We start from the raw sequence: 27,857 nt of genomic DNA on the forward strand, positions 1-27,857 counted from the left end.
TGAGTGATTACACCGGTAATCATTTACAAGCTGACACTGGCACAGTCTGTGTTTAAGAGATAAAGGACAAGAGAGACAGAGTTAAGAATGGAGAGAAAGAGACCGGCACAGAACGAGAGACCTGAAGAAAGAGAGGATGAAGGAGGTGGCAGATTATTCCTCAATATTAGTACATGCCAGGATGGCCATCCTCCCTCTCTCCGCCTGTCTCTCTCTCTCTCTCTCTCTCTCTCTCTCTGTCTCTCATATAGTCTTTCAATTCAGTGATCCATTTGTACTAGGCCAAACAAATAGCTGACACTGCCTCATCAAAGCTTTGGATTGGCAGCCGGGCCAAGTGGGTCTGTTGACAAGCGAGGGCAGTGAAAGCAGAGGAGGAGCGGAAAGAGCAAGACAGAAAAAGAGAAAACAGAAATCCCTGTTGTAATTCCCCAAACTGTAATCCACTGGATTTAATGGTGTGTGTGGGGGGATTATACATTTATCATCAATTCTCATCCCTACTCTCATACAACTGTGTGTGTGTGTGTGTGTGTGTGTGTGTGTGTGTGTGCGTGCGGAGTAAAGCCAGCTTGTATAGAAGGCCCAACAATGCCAGCTAAACCCTAGCTCTCTATCATATAGCTACATATCCCGACCAATTCAAAATAACAACTACCCTATTCATGGTAGATCCCACCGATTAGCCCTGATCTGGAGACAGCCCCCAACACACACACACACACACACACACACAAGCACAACGTCTCCCCCTCACCTCTCTCACTTATCAAACACACTGCTCATTTTGTCATAATTGAAGATTCCCTTTTTACTGCCTTCTCACTGTTAGTCAACTGGTCTCAGCAGGAGTAATCAAGACTCCCATAAGCTTTTGTAACTCTATCAAGTCAAGGTCAAAGGTTCCACCCGGTTGTGTAAAAGCCTGGCAGGGCTTAGCACAAAATAGGGATTTAAAGATGTCGCTATTAGAAACGAGATTACACCTCTAATTCACTACTGCAGGTCGGCTAATCTCAGGTTGCACACTGATCACACATGTTCTCTACTCTCTACATACTGTATATAGACATGAGGTTGGCAGTTCATCAGCTACCTCAAGCTCAAACAATCCTGCAAAGATTCCACCCTTTGTGAAAATTGTGATGTTCAGATGTGTTTCAATTGTTCAACCTTAGAGGATGCACATCCTGGCAGTCCTACTCGCATTACTCAAAATACACAACTTCAATTGTATTTGACGGTCTCACGGGTACTTGAAGCTATTTTTCCTTTTCACTGGAGATTTGGTGATATCAAGATCTACTGTAAAAACTTTTCATGTGTCTGTTAAATGAAGCTTTGATTTAAGTTGTTCAGACTGAAATTAACCTGAGAGACAGTGTGTGTTTGATTCAAGTGCAACTCATTGACTTGCTATTAAGAAAATACTAGGTAAGGTTTTACTCCTTAATAATAAAGTTTTATTCCAAAGCAATTCAATGTGACCATCCTGATCTTTCAGGAATGGCCCTTAGGTCGATTGTAGAGCTTGAATTTGGCCTCTACATGGCTCAACCATATCCATCAGGCCTCAGAATAAAGACAGGTTTATACTGAGTATGAACAGAGCTGGTCGCATTATTCTTGATGCTGGCCTCTGCAGCTAGGATTGGCTTTAGCTCTGTCCATAGGTTGTAAAAAGACATGAATCAAACTGAGAGAGACATATTAGCCTTTTGGTAACAAGGGATAATGTTCAAGACATCAGAAAAGCATATTTTCACCATCAGCCGACACAGGCCTGTACATCTTTCTTTTAAGCTAACACACACTAATTCATGGTGCACAGATTGAACATGTGTCGTGCAGATGTAGTAGTTATAAAAAAAAGGCCCTGTTCTGTGTGTGTGTGTGTGTGTGTGTGTGTGTGTGTGTGTGTGTGTGTGTATGAGCAAGAGAGAGTGAGAGAAACATGGAGAGACAAGAAATACCTGAAGAATGCAAATATATGAGCAGAAGAAAGAAGGGAAATTAAATGAACATTAATTCTCCCACAGCAATTCCCTCTCCTCAGCACGAGGAGATGAAAGAGCAGCAATGTACTTTCTGATATTTATTTCTTCTTAAACACATAGCCTGAGTTCTGGTCTGGGAGACGGGGCCCTGGCTGGGAGGAGAAGGGAACCCAGGGGCCCATATTGCCTGGTTTACTAATTAGGGAGAAATATGCAAGATTGAGCCAATGGAGGATTAATTAACTGTTTATTTCTCTTCACTCCTCTATTGACACAAGTAGGTTTGGGCTGAGCGATGCAGGGGGAGAGAGAAAGAAAGGAGGAAAGTGCTGAGTGCAGCATCTTAGAGGAACGAACAGTGTGGATGGGTGTAAGTGTGCACGTGCATGCATGTGGCCTACTGTAAATAATGTGGCACTGTCGCCCTTGTAAATGTGTGGGTGGATGTCTGTCATCAGTCCACTGTGTCACGCTGAAGAGGGCTGATTCAGTCGTTATGTCTTGAGTGTGGATAGCACACGCAGTGCCAGGGCTGACTTAGAAGACATGAAGGAACAGTGAAGGAGGGACGCACTAAGAAACATTAAGAGTACAGTGACCAAATGGAATCAGTGTAGTAAAATCCTCTATTTTTATACAGTGTGGGTACACGTTTGGGTTAACTATGGTCAGAAATCCCCCACTATGACTCAGTAATGCTTCTTGTCTGATTACAGTGCAGGAAATGATGGACTGGAAGTGATTGATTTCTAATTATAAGCTATTTCTACTTTAATAGTGTGTAAATTGATTATGACACAGATGGTGGAAAGAAACATTTAAGTTTCTGTTCCAACCTGGACGCGAAGCTACTATGCAAGCAGAAATAGCTTATAATTATAAATCAATCACTTCTAATCCATGATTGGAAGTGATTACTGCACTGTAATCAGACAAGACACATCATTCAACGAAAATCTCAACCACATGAAATTGTGGATTTGGAAACATACGGTGTACCCAGCTAGCAAGAGTTCAGTGGCACATCACGTTTTGTTTTTAGTCCTCAGTGCTCCCTGAATGGTCATATTGTTTATAAAAGTCTTTGTCTTGTGGTCTGTCTCAGAGCTTCTTATTGCTGATAAAAGTGTGGAAACATCACAATGTTCATACTCGGGTTTGTCAGGGACAAGCCACGCAGGATCATCTACAGAAACTCTCAAAATGGAAAATACAACTGGGTGATAAAATGATAAGAGTAGGACAGGTATGTTACATGTAACAGGAGAGAGAGCAGAGAAACAATGAGTGTATGTGTGTTAGTTGGGTCAGGGTAATAAGGAAACCTGCACAAAATTAGAACTCCATTAGAAGTTTGAAACGACTCATGACTTCCATCTGTTCCTGAGTCCTGGAATGTGAGATTGGAGACGACAGGTGTCTAAATGTTTATCAGCGGTGCTGCGTTTATTCCTGTGCCTTTGAGTTAGGAGGAAAAATGACCCACACTAATCTAATTCAAACTAACATTCACTTTGAAAGGTTTCTGGTGTGGCAAGAGTAAAACACATGCTGCTCAAAACCATTGGACTCAGCACAGTATGTGCCTTGGCGTGTAGAATTTAACTCTTCATCCCCATGAGGATAAACACAAATGTAAGCATGTGCATGCACACATGCTAATGCATCAATCTTAAAGAAGAACGTCATAATATGTAACCAACACTTAAATAAGCGGGGTGCTAAAAATATGTTGAAGCACGATTAATTCCAGATTTGAAAGTAGTAACAAGTAGGGGTGCACCGACTTACTGGGTATACGTCGGTACGATATTCACCGTGTATATAATAATAAGATGGCAGTCAGAGATACCAAAAGGCAACGTTTTGTTTTTGTTTATAGTGGCCAGTAATTTTTTGTGTCTTTTTTCGTGTCACTTGTTCATATATTTATATGAATCTATGAAGCTCATTCAAAGACAGTTTAATGAAGAGTTGGGGACCAAACAACAAAAACAAACAGACTGATAAATTGTCATATTAGCCAATAATAAGCTTTTATTAGCAAATAAAAGCTAATAATAAGTCGGTACATTGTTCCCACACAGGAATTCTTGGCCATTACTTAAATTCAATTAAAATTCCAGTATGAGTGAAGAACTAGCATTAAATGAAATGAATTAAATTAGCTTCATATCCACTATAGTATACAGTAGATGTTAGGTTGCAGGTGTAGGATGACCCAAAGACAAATACTTTCATGTATTGAGTTTTGAGATAGAAATGCGTATTACTTTAATTTAATGGAACAAACGGCAAATGCTTACATCTGCCAATTTTGTTTCCTGACACATACGACCCATTTTCAACTCCAAAACATCATTAAGCTATTTTCTTCATCATCATCCATTCTAAGATATCAACATGGTGCCATAAACTCCACCAGCTATATCGTTCTTTTAATCTGTCACGCCTTTTTCCCCCCAACGTGCAAATCTGTCCCACTACCACATCTACCAGGCAATCGCTCATTGTGGAGGTATTTTACACAGATTTGTTGCCAATTTGTTGCTTTCCAATGGAAAAAGTAAATGTAATAATGAGGGGGGAGAAATTCATTAAACATGTGTATGAAATATTTTTGCATGAGGAAGATTCATGGCGAGGTTCGCACGGTGCATAATCATGCCTTCATCTGCTCAGCCTGCAAATGGTATAACATTTAATCTGGGATGAACACTTTCTGTTGCTCTCCCTCTGTCTTTGGACCTCTAAATACTCCACCCTGTTCCCTCCCATCGCCCCCTTCCCCTCTCTCTCTCTCTCTACCCCCTCTGTATCTCTCTCTCACTTGCTCTGTGACTGCCACAAACCACAATCATAAAATTATTAAAATGCTGTTTGGCTGTCATTAATCAGTGGTGGTGATAAATCCTTGTGTGGGAAGTGACAGAGCATTAGTCACATACCTCTTGGCCTCAACAGACAGAGAGTAATGAGCCACGAGCCGGACCGGGTCAATCATAAACTCATCAAATGCGTCATTTAATTTCTTCATTTAGACAAACACAATTTGTTTATGGGAAAGATATCAGGTGTTGTGGAATGAGAAACGGCGCTGAAACGCTGGTTCATTAATCAGGGCTTGATTACACGCGACTCTGCGGTTGTTTATCCTAATTTCATTCATTTCCATCAACAAAGCAAACACAGACGAACACAGCCATTAGCGATGGTTGGGGATGGCACAATTACAGCCACGTATTAAATAAAGTGATGATTAATGGTCCAATACAAACTAAAACAAAGGGGTTTTTATTACTTCAATTCCATCCCAGCCCTCGCCTTCCTGTGTGTGTCTGTGAAGTCTTGCTGGTGTGAAAGGAGAGAAGAAGCTGTTTCAACTTTGCTACTAGAGGAGGCCAGATTGATGAGTGAAAAAAGAAAGAAAAAAAAAACTGAGAGTAGTATTGACTTCTTTGAAATGACAGTGGGTGAGCTTGTTATAGAAGCAGCTGAACCCGTAACAGTAACACATGAGAACGGGCGTGCACGCGCACACACGCGCGCACGCGCTGGAATACACTTGTACTCCAACACACCCCACAGAAGCCGATAAAGATGAAAAACTAACAGCAAAGTCAGCAAAGTTTCTTGATCATGTAAAGCTTCAATAAGCTCGCCAGTGTGTTTGCAGCTTGTTGATGGCGTCCAGCAGGCAGGCTACAGAACTGTACAGGGAGTCCGCAATTTTCTGCATGCCACTGACTGTTAGTAGTAACAACATCAGACAGCGCCTTAAATGGAACTGTAAACTGAGCCACGTTTCACTGTATAATGTGGCCATTTCCACCATATCGTAATTGTTGCATCCAATGGTATGTAAATGTTTCATGGAACTAATGCAGAGGTTTCACTTTCACATTTGCATGTAATCAGTCCAGTTAACCTTAAAGCAGTAGTTAGTAGTAAGAATTAGCACCTAACCCCCTGTAAAACACAACTCATAGTTTGTACAGGTAAACAAAACAGACGGAAGTGAGCTTTAGATCTGGTGCCTGACAGAGCCAGGATAATGTTTTCCCTTGTACCCAGTTGTTATGCTAAGCTATATTAGATTGACAGATTTGAGTGCGGTTTTATTTCTTTTTTATTTCATTTTCTTGATAATATTAGTTTCAGTTTGTTTTTACAATTTCTACCCTACAAATTTGAAAAAAAATTTTTTTAATTTCCTTAAATAAAGATGTTAAATAAACTTTTTTAGTGTTAAATTAATTAAACTACTTCATTTCAAGTGCTGGTTAGAAAAAAAACAAACATTCTAGTATGATGAAGCTTTATTTTAGCAAATGTCTACGTGTCTAGGACTAGACAGATTACATATTTAGGGACATCAAACAAGCCTTGAAGTTGTTCATGTCAAAAAAATCTATCAATTCAATCACCTAAAAACCATCAAAAGAATCCAATGTGATGAGAGGATGAAGGCCAAGGTTGCTGCTGCTGCAACCATCCTCGTCAGTCTATAACAGGAACGCTGAGCATCCATCCATCCAGTTTCTATTCCTGCGTATTCTTATTCAGGGTTATGGAGGGGGCTCAAAAATAGGGCAAATATTTGGACCAGAAATGTATTTTTTTTAGCCAAACTGCCACATAAATGTTGTTAAGTCTGAATTGTAGCATGAATTCACTGAGATCAACAATTAAAATTAACAGCAATGATTGCAGTATTGTTTGTGCAGTGGTGGCTTTTACATTAAGAATAGTTGCAAATCATAAAAAGCAGGAATGCACACTCCATTTATGTTTACATCAGGGCCAATCGGACCGCTACATCCATTAAACCCCTGAAGTAATAGTTAGAATCCTAACGACCACGTCAAGTCAGAGAACAGCTTGTAACAGGAGTGACATCTCTTCTCTGCTTTCCTCTTACAAAAGGTATGAAGCAACAAAATCTATTCCAGCAACGCCTTCCAAATGGTGAGAATTCAATAATACTGTTGTTAGCAGTATACACTCTTTACTCTTTCCTTCTCATCTCTCACACTCTGCATTCTTTGCATTCAGCCTCCCGCTCCACCCCCTCCCCGAAAGCTCAGAGCGCCTGCCAGCGGTCCAAGGTAATTAAATTACTTAGCAAAGTTTACTTAACAGTAAATGGTTAGCAAAATTTAAGGTGATTGCAAATTTGCTTTCATTTCACTTCAATGGCTGGCCTGTTTAAGGCTCGTCTGCAAATAATTAGCACATACATTTGCATCAAAATCGTTTATACCATATGTTGCAAAATTATGGAAAGCAGCAAATTAAAAATATTCTTTTTCTGTTATGGAAATGTCTACATGTTGAGAGGAGAGAGAGAGAGAAACAGAAAGAGAGATTGGGGGAGGGTGGGGGGTGTAGGCAGGGAGAGAAGGAGGAGGAAAAGATATGGCCATGTGTCTCCAAACACCAACAACAAGGAGTGGAGAAAAAGGAGGGAGGAGGAAGGAGGGAGCAAAATGATTCAGTTTGGATTTGAACATACTCATAACGGTCTTTTTCAAGAGCTCACCAGATGCTGTTTGAAATCTGCCCACAGAAGAAAAACAAAGCCTTCTCAATCTCTCGCTCTCTTTCTCACTCACACATACAGAATCAGAGAACTTCCTCTAAGTGGCTGACATCCTCTCTCTAGTACAGTATATATTGTTTCCTAAAGCAAGGCAGGGAAACTTGTACACTAATTTGATGAGTTCTTTTAGACCCAAAACCTCCAGTTTCTGAAAAAATGACAACTGTAGCTGAAATATGGATGACTGTCAACAAGATATAAAACAGAAAACATCTGCTCGTCCTTCAAACAGTCATTTATTTATTTCACTGAGATAATTTATTAATTTTATAGTTTGTGAAATCTTGGAAAATAATGAAAATATGCAGAGGAAGACGTCTTCAAATGTCTTGTTTTGTCCAACCAATTGTGCAAAACAAACCAATACTCAATTTATGATGATTTCAAAACAGAGAAAAAGAGTCGATTCCCACATTACATGAGAGAAGCTGGAACCAGACAGTGTTTGGTATAACCTGAATGATTAATCAAATATCAAAATACTGGCTGATTCATTAATGACCCAACAATGGACGGACACTAAAAATGACCCGTTGATGACGCTCTGTTGATTATTTTGTTGATTAACTGTTATATAAAATGTCAGACATAGTGAAACATATTTAAATTTATCATAAGGCTGAAAAGGCTTGTGAACAATTCATATATTAATATATACTGAGTATATATTATGCAGCTCTAATTCTAACGTTAAGGTTGCAACGTAGTCCTACAGGTAAAGCACTGAAGGGGGGTTTGGGGTATCACACGCTTACTACAGCAAAGAGAAATCCAGGGCGCAGCAAGACCTATGTTTATTATACCCATAAAACAAAGCAAAAATCAATTGCACATAAACCTCTGATCCATGACGTCCTTAGGTCACTGAGCACGCCCTGTGACTGACAGACACCCCTCAACCGAAAATCTTGCTAGTTTTTAAAATAAAGAAATAAAACTAAATAAATCTATTTGTAGATCCACTTCAAAACAGCTTTTAATGCTTACAGCCTTCTTTTTGAGAGGGTCAGAGAAACAGCTTGAGGCAAAGGGCTCTTTACTATGAAGTATGGTTCTTTAACTGAGCTCGACAAACCCTTCCATCCAGCCAGCCTTCTCATCTGGAGGTCAGTCGCTCTGCCACCAGTGTCAATCTGCTACTAAGTGAGCGGCAGGGGCTGTTTGATAAAAAGCTTATTCAGGTATTTGGGTCCTGTCTAAGTGGAGGCCCCACACTCTCTCTCCCTCTCTCTCTCTGTGTGAGACATAATTACGACTCTTGACTGGAACAGTGAGGTAATGGCACATAAATCCAGCTGATCAATGGTTACAGAGACAAAATTACAGGACACTCCTGTGCCATTATTCCTCCAAAGGACAACAGGAGATACATTCCTGCACAGACGCAAAGGGGATTTCTGTTGCTGTTTCGCAAGTGTTTGACTTATTTGAATATGGTGGTCGAAAGTTTGTTATATTTTTTAGCTTTATGCTTGAATATTATCACATCTCTAAATACATTTCTACATAGCAACTAACCTGGAAGCATCTCTGCTGATTTCTTAAGCCGAGGCTTTTAAAAACTGGTGTTTAGAAAGCGCTTCAGGGTAAATATTAGCAAATCTTCTCTATGGACCAGGCTGTTTTAATCATTAAACTCTGTGAGTCGTGATAAGCTGCTTTTATTCTGCCCTTTCTGATCTTTGACTCAACATTTACTGTTAAATCAGAAAATCCACACTCAACAGCAGTGATATTGCAAGACAAAGCAGTGCATAAAAAAAATCAAGTTGTTTACTATATTTTTCTTCAGAAATTCTCTTTTCTGCTTACAGAAAAAAAATCTCATTTCAGTTCAAAGTGCTGTGCTTCTGTTGTTAGTAAAATAACACATTTAACATAGAGAACAAGTAGTTAGAGTTACTATGGGTTAATTTCCTTCTGATTTTCAGAGGTAATTCGCTTTTAAAGTAACTTAGTCGTGTCACACAAAAAGGGGTGCTTTGAAGATGGATAATGTGAGATAACCATAATCAACTACGGTGAAAGGTGCTCAATCGTGCACATATGACAAGAAAAGTACAGAAAGGGTAAAGGAGAGATAATTTTAAGAATCAGAAAAGAGGCAAACAGGCTTATAGTGGAGAAAAAAATATGCAGACAGGGGCCAAGTAACGAATTAGGCCTCGTCTCCATCACCTCTTATTCTGGCAGCACAAAGGGCGGCAGCCTCCTAAATGTGGCGCATTAGCCCTTTAGTTCCAGAGGGGGTAAGGTGACACCCTCCATGTATGTGGTCTGTTCAGCACACATCTGTCAGAGCCTAAGGGAGTGGGCTGGGGTGGTGGGAGGGAGGACAGCGAGAACTGGAAGCACAAGGAAGATAGAGGAAAGATGCAGAGAGCTTGAGAGAAAGGGTGTGTGTGTGTGTTTGTGTGTGTGCGTCTTCAGGACCCCTGCTGCATCAGAGAAGTCTAATACCCAGTATTTACTGTGGAAGAATTAGTCCTATTGCATGATGCTGCTAAGCTGGGCTGGGCACAACCCCCCTTTGTCTCTTTATGTCTGTCACTCAATCAGAGAGCAGATATAAACAGACAGAAACAACATGAACCCTCGTTTCTCGTCATTCTCTCATCTCAAATGCCAGAAAAACTGAGTTTTCGCTTGTTTGTTTCCTTTAAGCGTGGGCTTCATCGCTGATTTTACATGAATGCCCCATCAGAGTTTCTATGGAGGAAAAGGACATCGCTGATTTTAAGAGTACTTGAACTACACTTTCTGTGCCGGTTGACATTAATGAACAGCTAAACAGGTCATGTGAAAATTGAAAAACAAGAATGGAATTAATAATTGGTATAATTAGCGGTGGTATATTACTTGTTAACAGTAGTAATAAAGGAAATACTGAGCACAATCAAACAAACAAGTAGTCCAAAGCAGAAAATGTCTTCCTACCAACTCCAGCCAGGTGTCAAACTTAAACCAGCCGAGGAAGTTAATTCAGACCTGTGAGCTCCTGCCAAGTTCAAGCCTCTGATAAGATCTTAAGGATTGTTTGTTTTGCTGCTGTCAAAGGTTCAAATAGGGAGAAGAAGGAGGTTTTGATGACCCTTGGCCTTCAGGTCCTTAGTGGGTGTTCTGCAAACACTCTCTATTGACATGTGGATAAGGAGAGGCCCGCTGCTACACACAGTGCTCATGCTCACTTGAGTGGAAATGGACACTGCTTTGAAAAGAGCCAAGAACCCGAGCAAGTGGCTGGAAAGAAAAGAGTATAATACATATGTGAGGGTGTCATGGTTCCTCGGTGTGCGTATGAAAGTATGTATGAATAGATGTATTTTTTTTTGAAGGTGATTTGATTTTGAAAGCAGGAAGAATGCTACAGTACAACTTTGTGATGTGTCAGTATCCTGTGTGTGCGTCTGTGTGTGTAAAGATGCTCAGGCATTGAAGATACACAGCAAGGGAATAGAATAATACAGAAATATACATGACAAACAGGAAGTCTGTCTGTAGGTGCTCATGCTCACGTTTACAAGACAAACTCAGAGACCCATAACAGACCATAACAACCAAACATACTGACGTTTTGACACTATAGTAACACTGCTGCTGTTTCTTCGCACAAAATACCTAAATTAAATAACTAAGTTGAACTAAAGCTCCTGTTTAATGACAACCTGTGCAGCTCTCACTACAAAGTGTCCAACGCATGTGACGAATTGAAGCCGAGACAAGCAGCAAATAGAATGACAGAATGAGTGAAGGCATATTTCTACTGGCCGTTGTAAATAAAATGAAGAGACACTGCTCTTTTAGCTTAATTTACAGCAAGAAAACATCTTTGAAACACACATATAATATTTTTATTTCATATTTGTTTATCTGAATAAGTAAATTAAGTTATGTACATGTAATAATTACTTACAATTAATGAAGCTATGAAAATAATATAACCAATGAGAAAATTAGCGAGTTTGTCTTGAAATATGGTGTGTGTGTGTTTGATATGTAGGCCAAGCAGGAAGTGACCCATAAACATATCTATCCAGCTCTTTCATTGGAGGCCAGTGCCCCCGCCACCCCACACCCCACCTCTCTCCACACACACACACACACACACACACACACACAAAGCCCCCAGTGAGCACTAAGCAGGCCAGCGGGCCAGCCAAGGGGGCTCATTACAGGTCCACAGAGCCCCCCAACACAAAGGCCTGAGCCGCTTTAGCCATGGGATGATCTGCTCTCTACTGACTAGAGAGAGTCCATAGACGGACAAAAGGAGGGAGAGAGGGAGGGGCTGGGAGAGAAAGAGGTGGAAGAGAGCAGAGAAGAGGAGAGGACAGGGGAGCCGTGGGCTTTAAGGATGTCAGGAGACCCCGAGAGAGAAAGCCTGGCGGGCGCTCAGAGAGGAATGGAGGGAAGGAGGAGGAGGAGGCTTAAGCTCCACGGCTACGTCAGGACATTAACATTCACACAACCTCCCAACATCTGCTGCTTCCTTCTCACCCTACATCCCTCCCTCTTTCCATCCCTATATCCCTCTCTCTGCTAATAACACTGGAACAAAGACAGTACAACAGAGAACGAAAGGACGAATAAATGCAGAATGCCACAAAAAAAAAAAAATAAATATTCAAAGTATTTTTCTCTTTCAAATCTATTGTCGACTTGTAGTTTGCTGGAGGTTGCTAGGAGCAAAGTGATCATGGACACTTGCAGGCCTGATTCTGGCCAGCCTGGGACAATCTTTTAGCGAGCTATAAAACTGTTCTTGTGGGAGCCTCCTCATTAAGAGACATGTCCAGTGCATTAAACCTTCTTCCCTAGTGCTGCGTCTGGCCTCGGGCCTGTGTCTGCACCTGTCTGGCCAACTGTACTTTTTAGGATGCTTCACCACTATTGCTACAACGTTAGCCTCAAGGTGGCAGGACAGGGCAGGGCAGGGCATGGGAGATCTGATGTACTGTACATGTATGAGCAAAGGAAAACTTTCATTTTTCTAAACAATTGTAAAGCAGAATTTCAATTGTCCCCATTCCAAACTTCCACGTGTAAACTACATAGAGTCAGTTGCAGAAAATGTTTCACTGAGTTCAAATCAGTAAAATTACAGAATGGGATAGCAATTTGTTCTGTGGCCTACAGTAAGGCTGAACAAGTCTTAAGTGAGGTAAGTGTGTGGCTGCTGGGTGCTTTATAGATGATGTATAGATGCCTGCGTCTTTCATATATTTCCTGTGGTGAAATTAGAGCCCCGTTCTGAAGTGCTGGGTCGTGCGCGCGCGTGTGTGCATGACTGTAAACATGAAGACATCTTTCTCCACAGTCAATCTCTGCCTGTCACATCTGGCTCGCAACTCTACCCCTCGAATACACACTGGAATATATACACCGCGTGGATGGTGACATCTATGACTTATGTACTGGGAGGAGTGTTTGAAATTAAGCTGCAGTGAATATGGGCCCAGAAGCACTCTGATTGTGGTGGTGTGTGCAGGGAGGAGTGATGTGAGTCTGTGTGTGGGAAAACAACCATGAAACCCATCCACGGTGAAGTATATGTACAGTATATGAGACTGTGGCTCATTACCAAAACTCAGTGGTGTGTCTGCAAAAAAAAAATGCTTAAAAATATGATTATTTGCCAACAGATAATACGTACAGTCAATTCAGAAAGTATACAGACCCCTTCACCTTTTGCACATTTTACTGCATTGTAAATTTTATCTGAAATTTAAAATTACATTTTAATCTTTTCTATCAACCTACGATAACCCAGAATGACAGGGTAAAAACATAGTTTTTGCAAATTGTGCTCATTAATAAAACATCAAAAATGTAAATCTCTCTACTTTTGTTGGATGATGTTTTGACCCATAAATAATTGCAATAGACAATATTATTGACCCTTTTTCAATAAACATTTTATGTGAATGGTGGCTGTGGATCAGCAGGTTGCACAGTCGTCTACCAAGTGTGGGATGGGTGGTTGAATTCCCGAATCCTTCTCTCACATGTCAGCATCACAAGCTAAAATGCCGCTTATGCTATTTATTCTTTTTACATACACACATTTACATCAAAATCACTTTAAACCACAACAGTGTTGTTGTCGTTGGCAAATTCACACTTACAACACACTCCGAAACTTCAATGACCGTGAACAAACACAACTGTAACACAATGTTCATGTCAAGGTTGGCAAAAATGAACAAACTCATGTCCATATATCATCAGTTTGATAACATAATTATTGCTCCTTTCAATCCTATTTGGCAAACTTCAGACAGACTGTAGCTTCCATCTAACCACTCCACCATAAAGGCCCGATTAATGGCATGTTACTGAGAACACTGTCCTTCTGGCAGGTTCTCCCATCCAACCTCTGAAACATTTTTTTCTCTTTGTCATTTCACATTAAGTCCAAGTTGGTGGGAAAACTGCAATTATTTCCAATTCAATTACAACACAGTAAACTGTACACAAAATGAAGGGGTCTGAATATCTTCCAAAAATAGTTACAAATTTTCTCCAACGTGGCTTCACAATTTCATAATTCCAATCACACAACATCTAGATTATCCAGGCTCTACATTGTTACACTCAAATGAACTGGTGCAATAATTATGGATTATCTGCATTAATTATGATTTTTTCATGAAGGTCAGTGGTGACATCGGCCCTGAAACAAAAGTCTTGAAGTCTACGGCTGATGAAGCCACTCCGTTTCAAGTGATTGTTATGTAGAATTCAATATATAAGACTAAATATCAGCATCAATATGCACTAAATGTAGAAGTTGTACTGCATCTACAAATATTTTTACACAGTAAATATGTGCTGTACTGCTTATACTGCTTAACAAACTGAAATGGGACATTTGTGTGTAGAGAAAGTAGTGGTCGGATCACCCAGTGACTTTGCCATCCCTAGAGCCGTGCCAGTAGCAGTGTAGCAGAGTTAGAAGATGTGCTGTAAGTTCAACTCTGATGACAAAATAAGTGATTCATAACAGCAAGGGTTCTCAGGCATGGCCTTCTAGTTAGCATCGCAGAATAAACCACACTGACATTCAAAAAGACAAATTAACTTATCATCCACTCACCTGCAGCCTGCAGCACCATATGCATTCGAACTTTAGCCTGTTCTGCTGGAGTCTGCAGAAGATACAGATAAAGACATGGAATTAAACAGACAATTAAGCAATGATGATAATAACGTCACATTTTAATAGGTGCTTTCACAGAGTTGCTTACAGAGTAGAGTCTGAAGCTGGTGGGATCTAGTGTGTTGCCTGAGAGCACCTTAAACAGGGCAGAGGGCTTTTCAAATCAACCACTTTAAAGGTCGATCTATCACAAAGCACAGTTCCTGACAGGACAGACAGCTTCCATACTGACACAACTTTATCTGTGTAAACTAGCTGAAAAACGGTGTGTTTCTTTGACTGAAATATATTTTACCCATGACAATGTTAGTGCAACCGTTAGAATGAATGTTCCCTTAAACTGTCCTCATAAAGCACCAAGGGACAACTTTGCCCAGCTACTCCTCTAGTCTTCAGTAAAAAACAAAAAAAAAAAGAAAAAGCCTGCTAGTGAAAAACAGAAAGCAACAACATCTCAACACACCAGGGAGAATCAATGAGGAAGAGATGAAGAGAAATTTAGAGACAAAGAGAGAGAGAGAGAGAGAAGAGGAAAAAACAAAAGCTGCTGTAACAAGTCTTTGGAGAGTTGGATAAGAGGGCACAGAGAGCACATTTTACAAAGATCACAGCCAAAGACTCAACATATTCCCCTTCCCATCGTGTGTGCGTGTGTGTGTGTGCGCGCACACGTATCAGAAACGCTTAGCAGGCATGAATGGGGGGAGGGCCTTGTGTTTTGACAGCTGTATTGGGAGGCGAAGACCTTTTTCCTGACATGCCCTCAAAAGGGCCATGCTGTAATTCCAATATCATTGCTATTAGATTTGAGGGTCTTAATTGTCAAGGAAGAATGATGGCTACGACAGGGCGCGGAGATATAAAAGGCGAGCGTGCTGCAGATTGCTCTCTGAGGTTTTCCGGCGCTGCTGTGGCACCGCGGCCCTCGTTACCATGCAGCGGCGGAGACTGTGTGTAGGATTAGAGAGAAATTAAATGCTAATGGGGATGGGACCTGAATCCGCTGCCTGGGAGCATCATTTAGACGACAGGGCTGGGGCGTCGCTGACAGGCAGCACTTCCTCCCCCCTCCTCCTCCTCCTCCTCCACAGACAACCCGACTCTTACTCCCACCATTTCTTCTCCCGGCTCCTCAACCCACCCAGAGCAAAAAAAAAAAAAAAAATCTGATTTATCAAACTGTAAACTTGTCACTTTGTAAAAACGTCACTTTTCAGTGGCAGTGAGGGAAACATAATGACCCCCTTTAATGTGGCAATGTCAGGGTGCTGTATGCTGGATGGAACGCACATCAAGGCACTACACAGACGTAGACCAACACACACTTAATGCAACATGGAAGGGTTTATGTGTGTGTGTGCGCGTGTACCCCCTGTAGGAGGTGACACAGTGGATCATGCTCACTCTGACTGGCAGCGCTCGAAAGCTGAAATTACCAATCACTATTATGCTGAAGAAGAGGTAGAACACTTGAGGCCTTCACCCACACACAGACGCGTACAGACACACTTTCCATTTTCCTTCATGAAGAACTGATTAGGGCACATTTCACTGCATTTCTGCATCTGTGCCTTTACAGGAACTAATTCGCAGCAAAATGGGCAATTACGTGCCACAAAATAAAACTCATGGGCAGGATGCAAAATAAATGGACTTAAGCAGCTGAGCAATTCAAAAATCAGTCTTGGTACAACCAGTCATTCAAAGCAATAACATATCACAGCTTAACTAACCTGATCATTGTGTGCTGTACAATCATCTTAGTTACAGTTTATTACAACACCCCCTCAGTAATTACATTAGCATTCGTCTACATTGGCCTTGAGGCATGTGTAAGTCCATGCAACACACACACACACACACACTCTTGCCAGCTCTTTAAAAGTAACAGTACACTGCGCTGCTACACTGTCACTGTACACTGATGAAACTTTCAAGAAACGGTCTTTTCTTACACTACACTAATCAGCGATGTCAAAGCAGCTACTTCCTATTACTTGTAAGTGGAAAACACCTGCTCACTTGAACAACTGGTATGTAGCTAGAGGCGTGCAACATGCTCTAAAGTTTTAGTTGAGAATATCAGAACAGTTTTCTTAGCATGAAATATCCTTTCAGAACTGCAACTACCAATTATTACTGATTCATTTGAAGCTCATTTCTGAATGAGTAATTAGTTTGTTCATTAAATGTCAGAAAACAGTGGAATTTATTGCAATTATTTCCCACAAGGTGGTGACATCTTCAAATATCTTTTTTTCTAAAATCACCAAATAATCAATTTATTCAATTACTATCCTGGTAAATCCATTCATAGAGGTTCAGTCAGTAAATGCTTGGCATTTATGCCTAAAGAAATTGCTAAATCGTAATGTTATTATCAAAATATTAAACGTTTTAATTTATTTTCAGTTTTTCAATTTTCCTCTAAATAGGAGAAAGGAAAAAATAAATAAAATCACAATTGTCTTCCTGTAGCTGAACTAAATTAAAGTTGGCACTTGCAAATTATAAATCAAATTATCAACAGTAATATAAAAGGTAGTCAGAAGTCAGCTCACAGCTAAGGAAACACAATGACAATGAACCCACACACAACTACTGCATGCTTCCCAACAAACTCTGTATTTTTCAGTCTAATTCACACATGTACGCCGGCTTCCTCTGCATGTAATTCATTAGTAAACAATAAAAAGGCGTTAATTGTGCTCCCCAGAGGCAGATCTGAGTTCCCCCCACTGGGAGAGAGGCACCCGCTGCATCTGAAGTGGTTTCACCCCTCAATTAGAACCGTGCCTTCGCGACACACACACAAACAAACATGAGAGACCAGGAGAATGTTTGTGCATGTGTGTGTGTGTGTTTAAAAGAAGTACGCTGGGAGTGTGAGTTAAAAATGAGCAGCGATTTCCTTACAGGGACGTTATATTACCACACTGTGGGGAAACGGGGGAAACGGGCACAGGTTGGTTGGTTGGCACGGTTGGACCATCAAGCCATCAAGATAAGGCTTTAAAAAGTATATTTTACGCTGAAATTTGGGGTACAAAGTACAAAGCTCTGCACATTGGAAGCAGCGTAGGGTTCAGTGTCCTGCTCCAACATGTAGAAGGAAGAGCCACCACAAACCCTACGATTATTATAATTGACCAGCTGCTTTACTATCTGAAAAACTGAAGGGGAGAATATGACAGGTCATCAAATCATGTTGGATGGAAAAAGTGTTTATAGTTGATCCTAGGCGCCAAATTCATAGGCACACTGCTTTCAGATATTCATCTCTATTTGGCTAAAGCACTTATTAAGAGCAGTTCTCGTCTGTGTGTGGATGACATGCACCCAGGCATATCTGGTGCAGGAATTATGAACAATATAGCCAATGTATTTTTCCTTTCTAAGTGTTAAGGAACACCCGTTCATACACACCCTCCTTTTTTAAAGAGCTGTCATAAAGGAATCTACTATTTCTGGGCTATTATTGCCACCACCAACACCCACACTCGTTTCACCCTCTTGCCCTAAATGTGACAGGAAGTCCAGCAGGCTCACGGTAGGCCTCTAGATTGGTCGCTTGCCTCACCACAGCGACGACAGACACACTGAAACACGTTTGCTGAGCCCAAGCGCCCAGCGCCCGTCCCATTAGTCAAAAATAAACATGTCCCATTAGAAAAATAAACAACACTCACTCAGCTTGGTAAAAACAGTGCTACACTGTGTATAATGAGGTACTACAGGCAGGAAATGTCATCTATTTGTAGTTATGCTTCCACTTTTTTTATTATTATTTTTATTTCTGGACCCAAAGCTGAGCAGACAAAGCGAAGTGTGGTGGATCAGCAGATGAATAACGTCTGTTAGAGTAGATACAAAAAGGCTGGACAAAGGTCAGATGGACCATCTCTGGTCAGACGGGGGTCAGATGGTTCGGCTGCTGTTTACTCCTTTATCAGACAATATAACAACAAGAAATTATTTGACTGAGCAGAAACAGACGGGAGAAAATGAGCACAGAACATAACTCCTGTTACACTCTCCTGACATAATCTGCGCACCCATGTGTTTTATATGATCACTGTCAATCTACAATAACCATATTTAATTCAGGTCAGTCCACGGGCTTAAGTAAGAAAAGGACAAACTACTACTACTACTGAGAATTCAGACTGAAAAGGGTTTTGTCATTTTAAACATTCACACATATACTAAATTTGACAGGTGTAAATAGTATCCAAATAGAGTTTTCACCTGCGTCGTTTACTCAGAAACGTTGACTCAGAAACTTGCAAGAGCGTTTTTTTTTTATTGCTTTTGGGGAAACAAAATGACCCCTGTAGTGCTGTAAAAAGGCTCTCCACTAAAAAAAACAAGTCTTTGAATACCCACAGTAAGAAACCAGCAACATCCTGGCTTTTCATGTGATCCTCTCATTCCTGCTTCCCACATCCCAAACAAAATAGTACAGAATCTGAATATATAAATTATTGAATGCATGAGTGAAATGTGGGTTTGAGTAAACACACCTGCTTCAAATGCCTTAAAATAACATTTTTTAGAGAGGAGGGGGTGAGACATCAATGACATCATCAGTGCATCTACTGTAACATAAATCTTAATTGCACAACTGTACCCATTATTATCTGTCAATAAAATGTTTCAATACACACACACACACACACACCGCCCACCTCTACTAACTCTCTTTATGCTGGAGTTGATATACTCAATATTCATCTCATTATATTTTTAAAGTCTTCATCTGTTTCCATTTTCTTTCATTTGTTGCATTTCGCTCGGGCTTCCTCTGCATCTTCCTTTCTTCCTCTCGCCCTCCCCAAACAAACACCCAGCTATATCCCATACCCAAAAGAGGACAGGGGAAAACAGAGCCCCTAGAAAATGCAATATTTCTGTTTTTAATATCGAGGTCTATAAGATCAGGGCAGAGATGGGTTCCATGGCAATATGTTTATTTATATATTTTATAAGGAGGGGAAAAAAATCTGCCTATCAGTGTATGTATTTGGGGGGCCTGGGCCACTGTATCCGAGTTCATCTTATATGAAAAATAATGTTGTGTATGGCTATACTTTTATATATAATGGCAATATGGGATCAGGGCTCTTTTACAATGTGCCACACTTCAGGCTAGGGCTAACAGCATTTTATGGCCCGCCAGCAGTTCATCTTCATGTCTCAGGCAGGCAAGAGCACTGCATAATAATGTCGTTTCCTGCCCCCAAATGCTATTTCACAGGCCGGGGCTCATTTCTCAAACTTCACCACTTTTACAATTTCCCAAACTTTTATTCCCGTCATTATTACCAACAAGATTTCATTACGTATTTAGAATGTAAACAAGTCTGAGTAATGACACTCCCCCGTATCCCCAGAATCATTCCTGCTGATGGCTTTTGCCGCCATCTCGGGTGCGTGTATACATACTGACACACAAGTGCAAACACGTGTGCGCTAAAACCTGCACGTGCATAAAAATACACAAAGTTCACACACCGCGGTTTGCCCACATGCAGCCATAGAGAGCGATCCGCTGAAAAGCTCACGTGAACTGTCCCGGCCGAGATGAGAGCGAAAGGTAGTAATTTGCCACTCAAGTGCATTTGTGTGTGCTTGTGCGGGGTGTGCATGCATGTATGTGCTCTTGATGCTGGGGCGAGGTGGAGGGGGTGAAAGGGTGGGGGGGGGGGGGGGGGGGGGGATGGAGAGAGTTTTATACTCAACTCACATAAATCATGTAGAAGAAAAATGAGCAAATGTGCAGGCTAACTCATCTTCTCCCCATCTGGAGAAAATGAAATTCACTGGAATACCTATCAAAACTGCAATCATCCAGAGATAATATCTTCTTTGGTCTATCTGCACTTTCCGATTTAATTTCCTCCATGCCCTTGACATCCAGCGATACCATTAAGATGAAGCACATACAGTAAGGGAGTAGTTCTCACATTTTGATATATGAGATCTCTGCGCTTAATGTAATATCATCATTTGAAAATTAATGCAATCTTTCTTTTGTTTAGGGGTGTTTTTTTTTTTTTTTTTGTGGTGGGGGGGTGGTGGGGTATAGTGTGGTGCTGTAGGACCGAGCCACGATGAGACGGGCAACAACAAAACGAAAAGCAAGACAGTGATGGGGACACATGAAAGGGAGACGCAGAAAAAAAACGAGTGATATGCAAGAAGGAAAGGAAAGATGGGGACCCCCCACCCCACCCCACCCTCACATCCACCGCCTCCTCTTCTCTTTCCATGCCAGAATGACATGCAATTACGTCTGGGCCTGCCCCAAGTCAGAGGTCACTCAAATTACTCCATCATTTAGCCGTGCCGTCGAGATGAGACAGAGAGAGAGAGAGAGAAAGAGAACACCCCCACCACCCCTCCACCCATGATTCCACATCCTCTCAACCCCCGCCACCACATCAAATATCATGAAATCATTAGTGTAATAAGCATGGAAATCTGTTTGCAGATTATCAACACCCCCTCCTCTCTCTGCCTTCTTTATCTGTCCTGGATCTCTCTCTCTCTCTCTCTCTGAGCTGTTTTCACCCCTTTATTCGACTCAATTTATCCCATTCACAGAGACAAAGAAGGAGCAGGAGCTACAGAGACAGATAAGGTGTATGATGAGATAATTAAAGCTTGACAACACAGACGAAGGCAGAATACCAGCCATAACCTGTTATATATCATTCTGAGCTCTGAACCCTTCCTAACTTCTTGGATTTTAAGACCGCTCTACGGCGTCTCGCTGCCAAACTCAGTGATGCCAGGTTCGTCACATTCTTGGTGTGTGAGTGCATTGTGCTGACTACAGCTGCTGTTGCCTATCTGTCAGTGGGCCAACGAGACAATTTGCCTCAGTAAACTCTTCAACTCTCCAAGGGACACATCAAGCATCCCGACCATGTGTACAACAGTCTCATTTATTAGGAAAAGTGACCCTCACACAAAGACACACCATCATCCAAGAAACGTCCAGAATCCTTTCTAAATAGATCCTTGATGTCGTGTAATGTCTTTGAATAAAAGGAGGAAGGTGACGGCAGCCCCAAAGAAAGTCAAACCAAAGAAGAAGAGTCGATGCTGCCTAGGCTGCTAGTGTTTTAGATGCTTGTTTCTTTTTTGTTTTGTGTTTTGTCCTCACGCCCGCACAAAGAAACCAAATCTGAAATCAAGCATTTCACTCAGCAGCTTTCACAAAGACCCAGTAGTTCAGTTTACAGTGTAAAATAAATGTGGGCATAACATTTAAATGCATAACATTTAAGAAGATTTAAATTTAAATTTATTTGAATAATTGACTTTAATAACTACGAGAGTGATTATATACAACCATTACATTACATTTTGTGGTTATTTAATTGAAAATGAAAATAACTGAAGAATAATTTTACAGATAGCTTTTAATGGCACACCTCGTTACTTTCTCCACCTAACCAGAAGTTCAAATGCATATTATCTTTGACAAGACATAAATGCCATTTCAACTTTCCATAAATTATGAGGTCAACTGAAGCCGACCTCTGAACTCAGTGTCTTATTCAAATTTCCACTGACAGACCTTCCTCTTCTTCCTCTAGCCCTCTCTTCTTCCATCTATCACCACGCCATGTGTGCGCAGTAGAACGACCGGTTGCTGGTTGAACCTGTAATCCTGAAGAGGCCGTTTCTCTGTGTTTTGACTGAGCTGCTGGCTTTCCTCTAGTTTGCTCTATGAGCCTGTGCATCTGGACTGATAAGCTGCTGTAGGCCACCTCTTTCACCATCGATCCATTTCTCCCAGAGCAAGGATTCGTCCAATTCAAACGCATGTGTGCGTTTGGATGTGTATCTGTGTGTGTGTGTGTGTGTGTACAAAAGCAGAAACTAACGCAGAGCACTGGGAGCAATTAACTTCTGTCTTTTTCTCTGTGCTGCTACTGACTGTGTGATTCAGCCAATCTGCTGAAATACATAACAAAACAAACACGAACAATAAAACAAACCTCAGACCACATAAATCTTAATTGTCCACCTAATTACTGCACCAGTCATTAACTCACACAGCACGAGGAGGTAATGTTAGTAGACGTCATGAAAAATCAACCATCAGATTGACACGCATTCACATCAGTGTGAAAGTTTACTTTTTATATGGTTCCACTGAAAATAATTACATTTAAAGCAGGAAATGTTCATTTGTGAAAATACATTTTAAAAATGATTCACTGATTGATCGCGTTTCTTAACCATGTTCGAGTTAGCTGGTTGAAAGTGTAATATGGCTTCAGCGGGTGACACCGTAAATGTCAATATGGTTGATGCGCTAATCTTAAGAGCAGTTCATCAACATAAATGTCATAAATGCCTGTTGAAAAATCCATAGAGGGGTGTGTGTGTGTGAGGGGGACATGGAGGGGAAACAACACTCCGAACAGCGACTCTACCTCTGAGGGAGACAAGCTCCATTATTTACAGTTCTATGTCCCGAATCATAATCAGAGTCTTGCAATCCACAGGCAGCTGACTGCTGGGGTGCAATCTCCCCTTAAGCATAAACACACCCATAAATTCAAACACTCAGTATTCAGGTATTCAAATTTCCTGAGACACATATGCAAAAAAAAGAAAAAGGAAAAAAAAAAAAAAAAACATGGAAAACATACCACTGTGTGTCTGTGCATGTCTCTGTGTGCGCGCGTAAACGTGCAGCCATCTTGGGTACACAAGGCACCGACTAAGAATCAAACGCAAACACGTCTCTCTAAGTTTACTTATTCCCAAAAAATATATATGAGACACACACACACACTAGCTGCACTACAGTATATTCATATGTGGAATACCAACAATGTTTGTATTAGATAATCTACATCGCTTTAGCACCAATGTTCAGGAGAACTTCAGTGTATACACTGAGTATAAAACCCTGATTATGATACACCGAAATAAAATTCAATATGACTTGAAAATGTGAAAGATCAGCATACTAATTTGTGAGTTTGAGTTCTTTCGTATGTGAATATATTAGACGTGCAAAAATCTTAATGCACTGACCCAGTATAACTCACTCACATTCCTTCACTTGCCTTTAAGAGGAATACTTATGGCAACATCAGACAGAGGCTTTCTAATGTTTGCCAAGATATAACTGCCCATACACATATTGATTAATGCTGTTTATGCATGTAATCTTCTCTTGAATAATTCACACCATCTTTTTATGTAGTACTACTATCAATCACACCTTCAGACCCACCCACAAACATCTCCCAACCCAAACTAGGGCATTACCATATTGTGCACTATATATTTAATGTCTATCATTTTATTTAACTGTTTGAATTCTGACTGCGAAATCTATGCTAAGTACAATAAAGTGCTCTCAGTACCTAAAATAGTTGTGTTACTGGCACACAGGCAAACAAATTTCACAACTCAAAGAAGCACTGCCTTTTTGCCAAGTTTTTTGAATACAGTAGATAACTGATTTAAGAAACTAACTTAACTGAGCTTCCCAACATCTGAGGTTAGCTTTATCTGATCTGCCGCTCGCTGCAGTGGAGAGTTACTGAGCACTGCTGGAAGTCCGGGGTCAGTCATTTGTGTGGCATATTCAGGGTCATTTGCGTAGCACGTGGCGGGGCGGGGGGTCATTTGCGTAGGGTGCTGGGAGCTGCAGTTTAGTATGCAGGGAAGCAAGGGAGGGAGGGCATGTGACATCCACAGAGAGCCAGGACCCTCACTGACCCCTGTCTATAATTCATCCCTTGAAATATGGGGCACATCAAACCTTGGTTCCTTCCCACCCAAAAAGAGGAGAGAGAACCTTTTCACTTTGTTTCAAAGCACTCTGACCCCGTATTAAAGCAAGCAGCGAGAGAAACGTAGGGAACGCGGGCCATTAAATTTTCAGGGGATGTCCCGAGAGAGCGTTTCCAGCAGGCCCTCGATTCATGGATGGGAGAAGACTGAGGAAAGGCCCCATGCTGACAGAAGTGAAAGAAGACGAAAAGGGAGGGAGACAGGGTCTGTGTGTGTGTGGATCGCAGGTAAAGGACATTCTCCTTTCAGACATCCGTGTGCAAACAGGTATGCACAGCTACTCTGCAAATGTCCGTAATGAAATGCAGAACAGTGGAAAGCCTGTGTGTGTGTTTGGGCAGAACTGAAACAATAATATAAAAGCCAGACCAGGCCCTATGGGAGACACTAACCTCCCTCTTTCGCTGTTTTCTCTCTCTCGCTGTCTGTTAGCTGCAGGTATTCAGCTCCGATTCCGGAGGTTTCATTAGGAATGCAGATATCAAAGTGTGTAAGTTGTGTGTTTGTGCGTGTGTGTGTGTGTGTGTGTGTGTGTGTATGGAGGATAAAAGGCGGTGTTGAATAGGACTTACCAGATGTTCTAATCTGCCTTTGATGTTCCCGGCGTCCCTGAAACACAACAACACATTTCCCCCAATGTAAATAAAGTGCACACAACACAAAATGTCATTTAATAAAAAAGAACATTTTTGCAGATACAAACACACACACACAGAGAAAAAAAAGAGATAGAAGAACAAATGTGAGCTTTCTGAATGTTTCTAAACCAGCTTTGAATATTTTAGCACTATAAGTGGAACACTACCTGGGGATAATTACTGACTAGCCTAAATTGGGGCTATAACAAAGACGTTTTTTTGTGATCAATTCAACTATCCATTAGTTTCTCTATCACTTACATGTAATTCAGTGTTTGGACTATAGAACCATAGCACATTACACTTTGTGCTTGAACATATGATTGAAATGATCCAGTTATATTTAAAACAGTTGCAGATGAATGTTCTGTCGATAGACTGAACATTTAGTCAATTCTAACTATAGTCAGCATTTGCCACTGTGATAATACCTACCTTTCAGTGTCATTTATCATGTGAGCAGCATGTAAAATAGTCGTGAGAGAAAATGATCTTGATGCCATCAAAAAGCAAAGAAAAGAAAAAACACAGGATTTTTCCTCATTGTCAACCTTTCAGACAAAAGTGCTCTGGGTGTTTATGTCTGCACCACACAGAGGTTAACTAATATTGTCACTCCACTGCTGGCAGTCCTAATAATCATTTCCAACTACAGAGAAAGAACTGGGAGCTTATTATCTGTGAATTAATAAAAAATGTGTGTATGATTATCAGGGCAGCAACAGCAGAATGGCAAGCTGAGGAAGTGAGGGAGGTGGGGGGGTGTAGTCGGTTTTAAAAAGAGCAAATTGGCAGTAAATAATAGATGCAATTTTGGCACATTTCAAATTTGCAGCAGTGGAAATCAAAAGATCAAGAGAACACAAACAGCCCCCGTCCCTTCACCCAGCAACCCCCCTCTTTCCGTCCAACTCTGGCCCCCATTACTGACAACCTTACCCTGGCCGTGGTGTGTATATGTGTGGGTGTGTGCTGAGAGGGAAAAAGGCTTATCGACAGGCTTCAGTTGCTAATGCAAGCAGCAGCACAGTGTAAATCTACGCCATCTCTAAAATTACATACTGTCTAATCCATCCCATCCTTCCCACCCTCCCCCCCAGACCATTCCTCCATCCATCTATCCATCCTTCCATGCATCCATCAGACCAGTGTGACCACAAAGGTTTGTGGATTCCCCACATCATCAACAGTTCTAAATAATGGTATGAAGGGATGACAGAAATGCAAAACCTACATATTAACCAAAGTAAGAAACAACGAGAAAAGAAAAGAAAAGAAAAGAAAAGAAAAGAAAAGAAAAGAAAAGAAAAGAAAAGGAGTCGTGAAGAAAGAATGTTTGTTTGTTTATTCTGTGCTCTGTCAGTGAGCCGCATGCAGACAAGTCGACCACTTAAGGCAAACTTCATCTAGCTGTAATTACATTACATTCTGACAAACACCCCGCCACATTCATTATACATGACGGGCGCCCGGCAACCAGACAGCAAGACATTTGTTACCGTGGTGACAGTGTGTGTAATCCGCTAATGAAGCACAATTAGTGAGAAACAATCTAACACAGGGGAGACGCTGCGCCCGATCCCTCCTCCTCCGCTCATTTCCCTTCACTTTTTCTTCCCCCTCTTTCCCCTCTCCCCTCATTTTTATAACCACGTCTCTCTTTTTGTCTCTTATTTTTGTGATTGGACCTTTATTAAGCTCTTCACTGGCATTTAATCTCCCACTCTCTTTCGTCTGTTGTCCTGACTTCATCAAGGGCAACTTGTCCAGCAGTGTCCACACCAGGGCCGAATGAATCACTCTATCCATTAGAGAGACACACACACACACACACACAGACACACACGCACACACACACACACACACGGCTGATACACACACCATTTTACATCTCTCTTTTGAAAACATCATAAAATCTGCCCAGGTCTTCAGGGACAGTGCTTTCCTTTTCTCCTTATCTCCCTCTTCCCTCTCTCCCTCCCTCCATACTGTGTGCCTTCAACGCAGCATCGATTTCTGAATTACGCCACAATATTAAATAATTAATATACTTGCCATGATTGATGTTTTGCATTAGGCCAATATTAGGTTATCAATCAAAATCCACTTGGTTTAATGTAATAATATTGAAAATGTGTCAGTGCCTGTTCATCCAATTTGTAGTGGAGGCAAGCCAGATAGTAATGGTGGTGTAGCACAAGGCCTCGGAGACACTGTGGCCTGCTTACTACAACCATAGGAGCACATTACAGGGCTCAGCACACAGCAGGGAGGCGGGAGGGGAGTGATGAGAGGAGACATGAGGTGAAGAAATGGAAAGACAGATGCAGACAGAGGGTGATTTGTGATACACTGTGGCAGTCACATCACCTACAGACTAATCTTCAGTGACTAGTCTGACCCCTCTGCGTGGCACATATAATACTTTTAATAAAGGTAAACTTATCCACGTTTATAATTATGTAGACAGCACTGCATACTGATGTAAGTGAGTAGGAAGAGTCTCAATTCTCTAGTCCTCCACAGGTGCACGCTGAAGTATCCTTGAGCAAAAAACTGTAAGGCGTCAGAAGTGCGGCAAAATAAATTTACCTAAACAATTTACCTAATTATTTCAGCTGGAAGTATAT

At 41.2% G+C, this 27,857-nt stretch overlaps 1 protein-coding gene across 3 annotated transcripts in view; it reads right to left on the minus strand.

Moving 5' to 3' along the window:
• rsrc1 (arginine/serine-rich coiled-coil 1) overlaps window positions 1–27,857 on the minus strand; it is a 102,955-nt gene that overhangs the window by 37,363 nt on the left and 37,735 nt on the right. For all 3 annotated transcript variants that reach the window (XM_026366202.2, XM_026366212.2, XM_026366222.1), the window contains exons 5-6: window positions 25,162–25,198; window positions 14,696–14,747 (exon numbers count right to left, since the gene is read on the minus strand). In XM_026366202.2, coding sequence (XP_026221987.1) covers window positions 14,696–14,747; window positions 25,162–25,198 — 89 coding nt within the window. The remainder of the gene's footprint in view (window positions 1–14,695; window positions 14,748–25,161; window positions 25,199–27,857) is intronic.

The sequence above is a fragment of the Anabas testudineus genome, chromosome 13, assembly GCF_900324465.2.
Source record: "Anabas testudineus chromosome 13, fAnaTes1.2, whole genome shotgun sequence".
Classification (NCBI taxonomy): domain Eukaryota; kingdom Metazoa; phylum Chordata; class Actinopteri; order Anabantiformes; family Anabantidae; genus Anabas; species Anabas testudineus.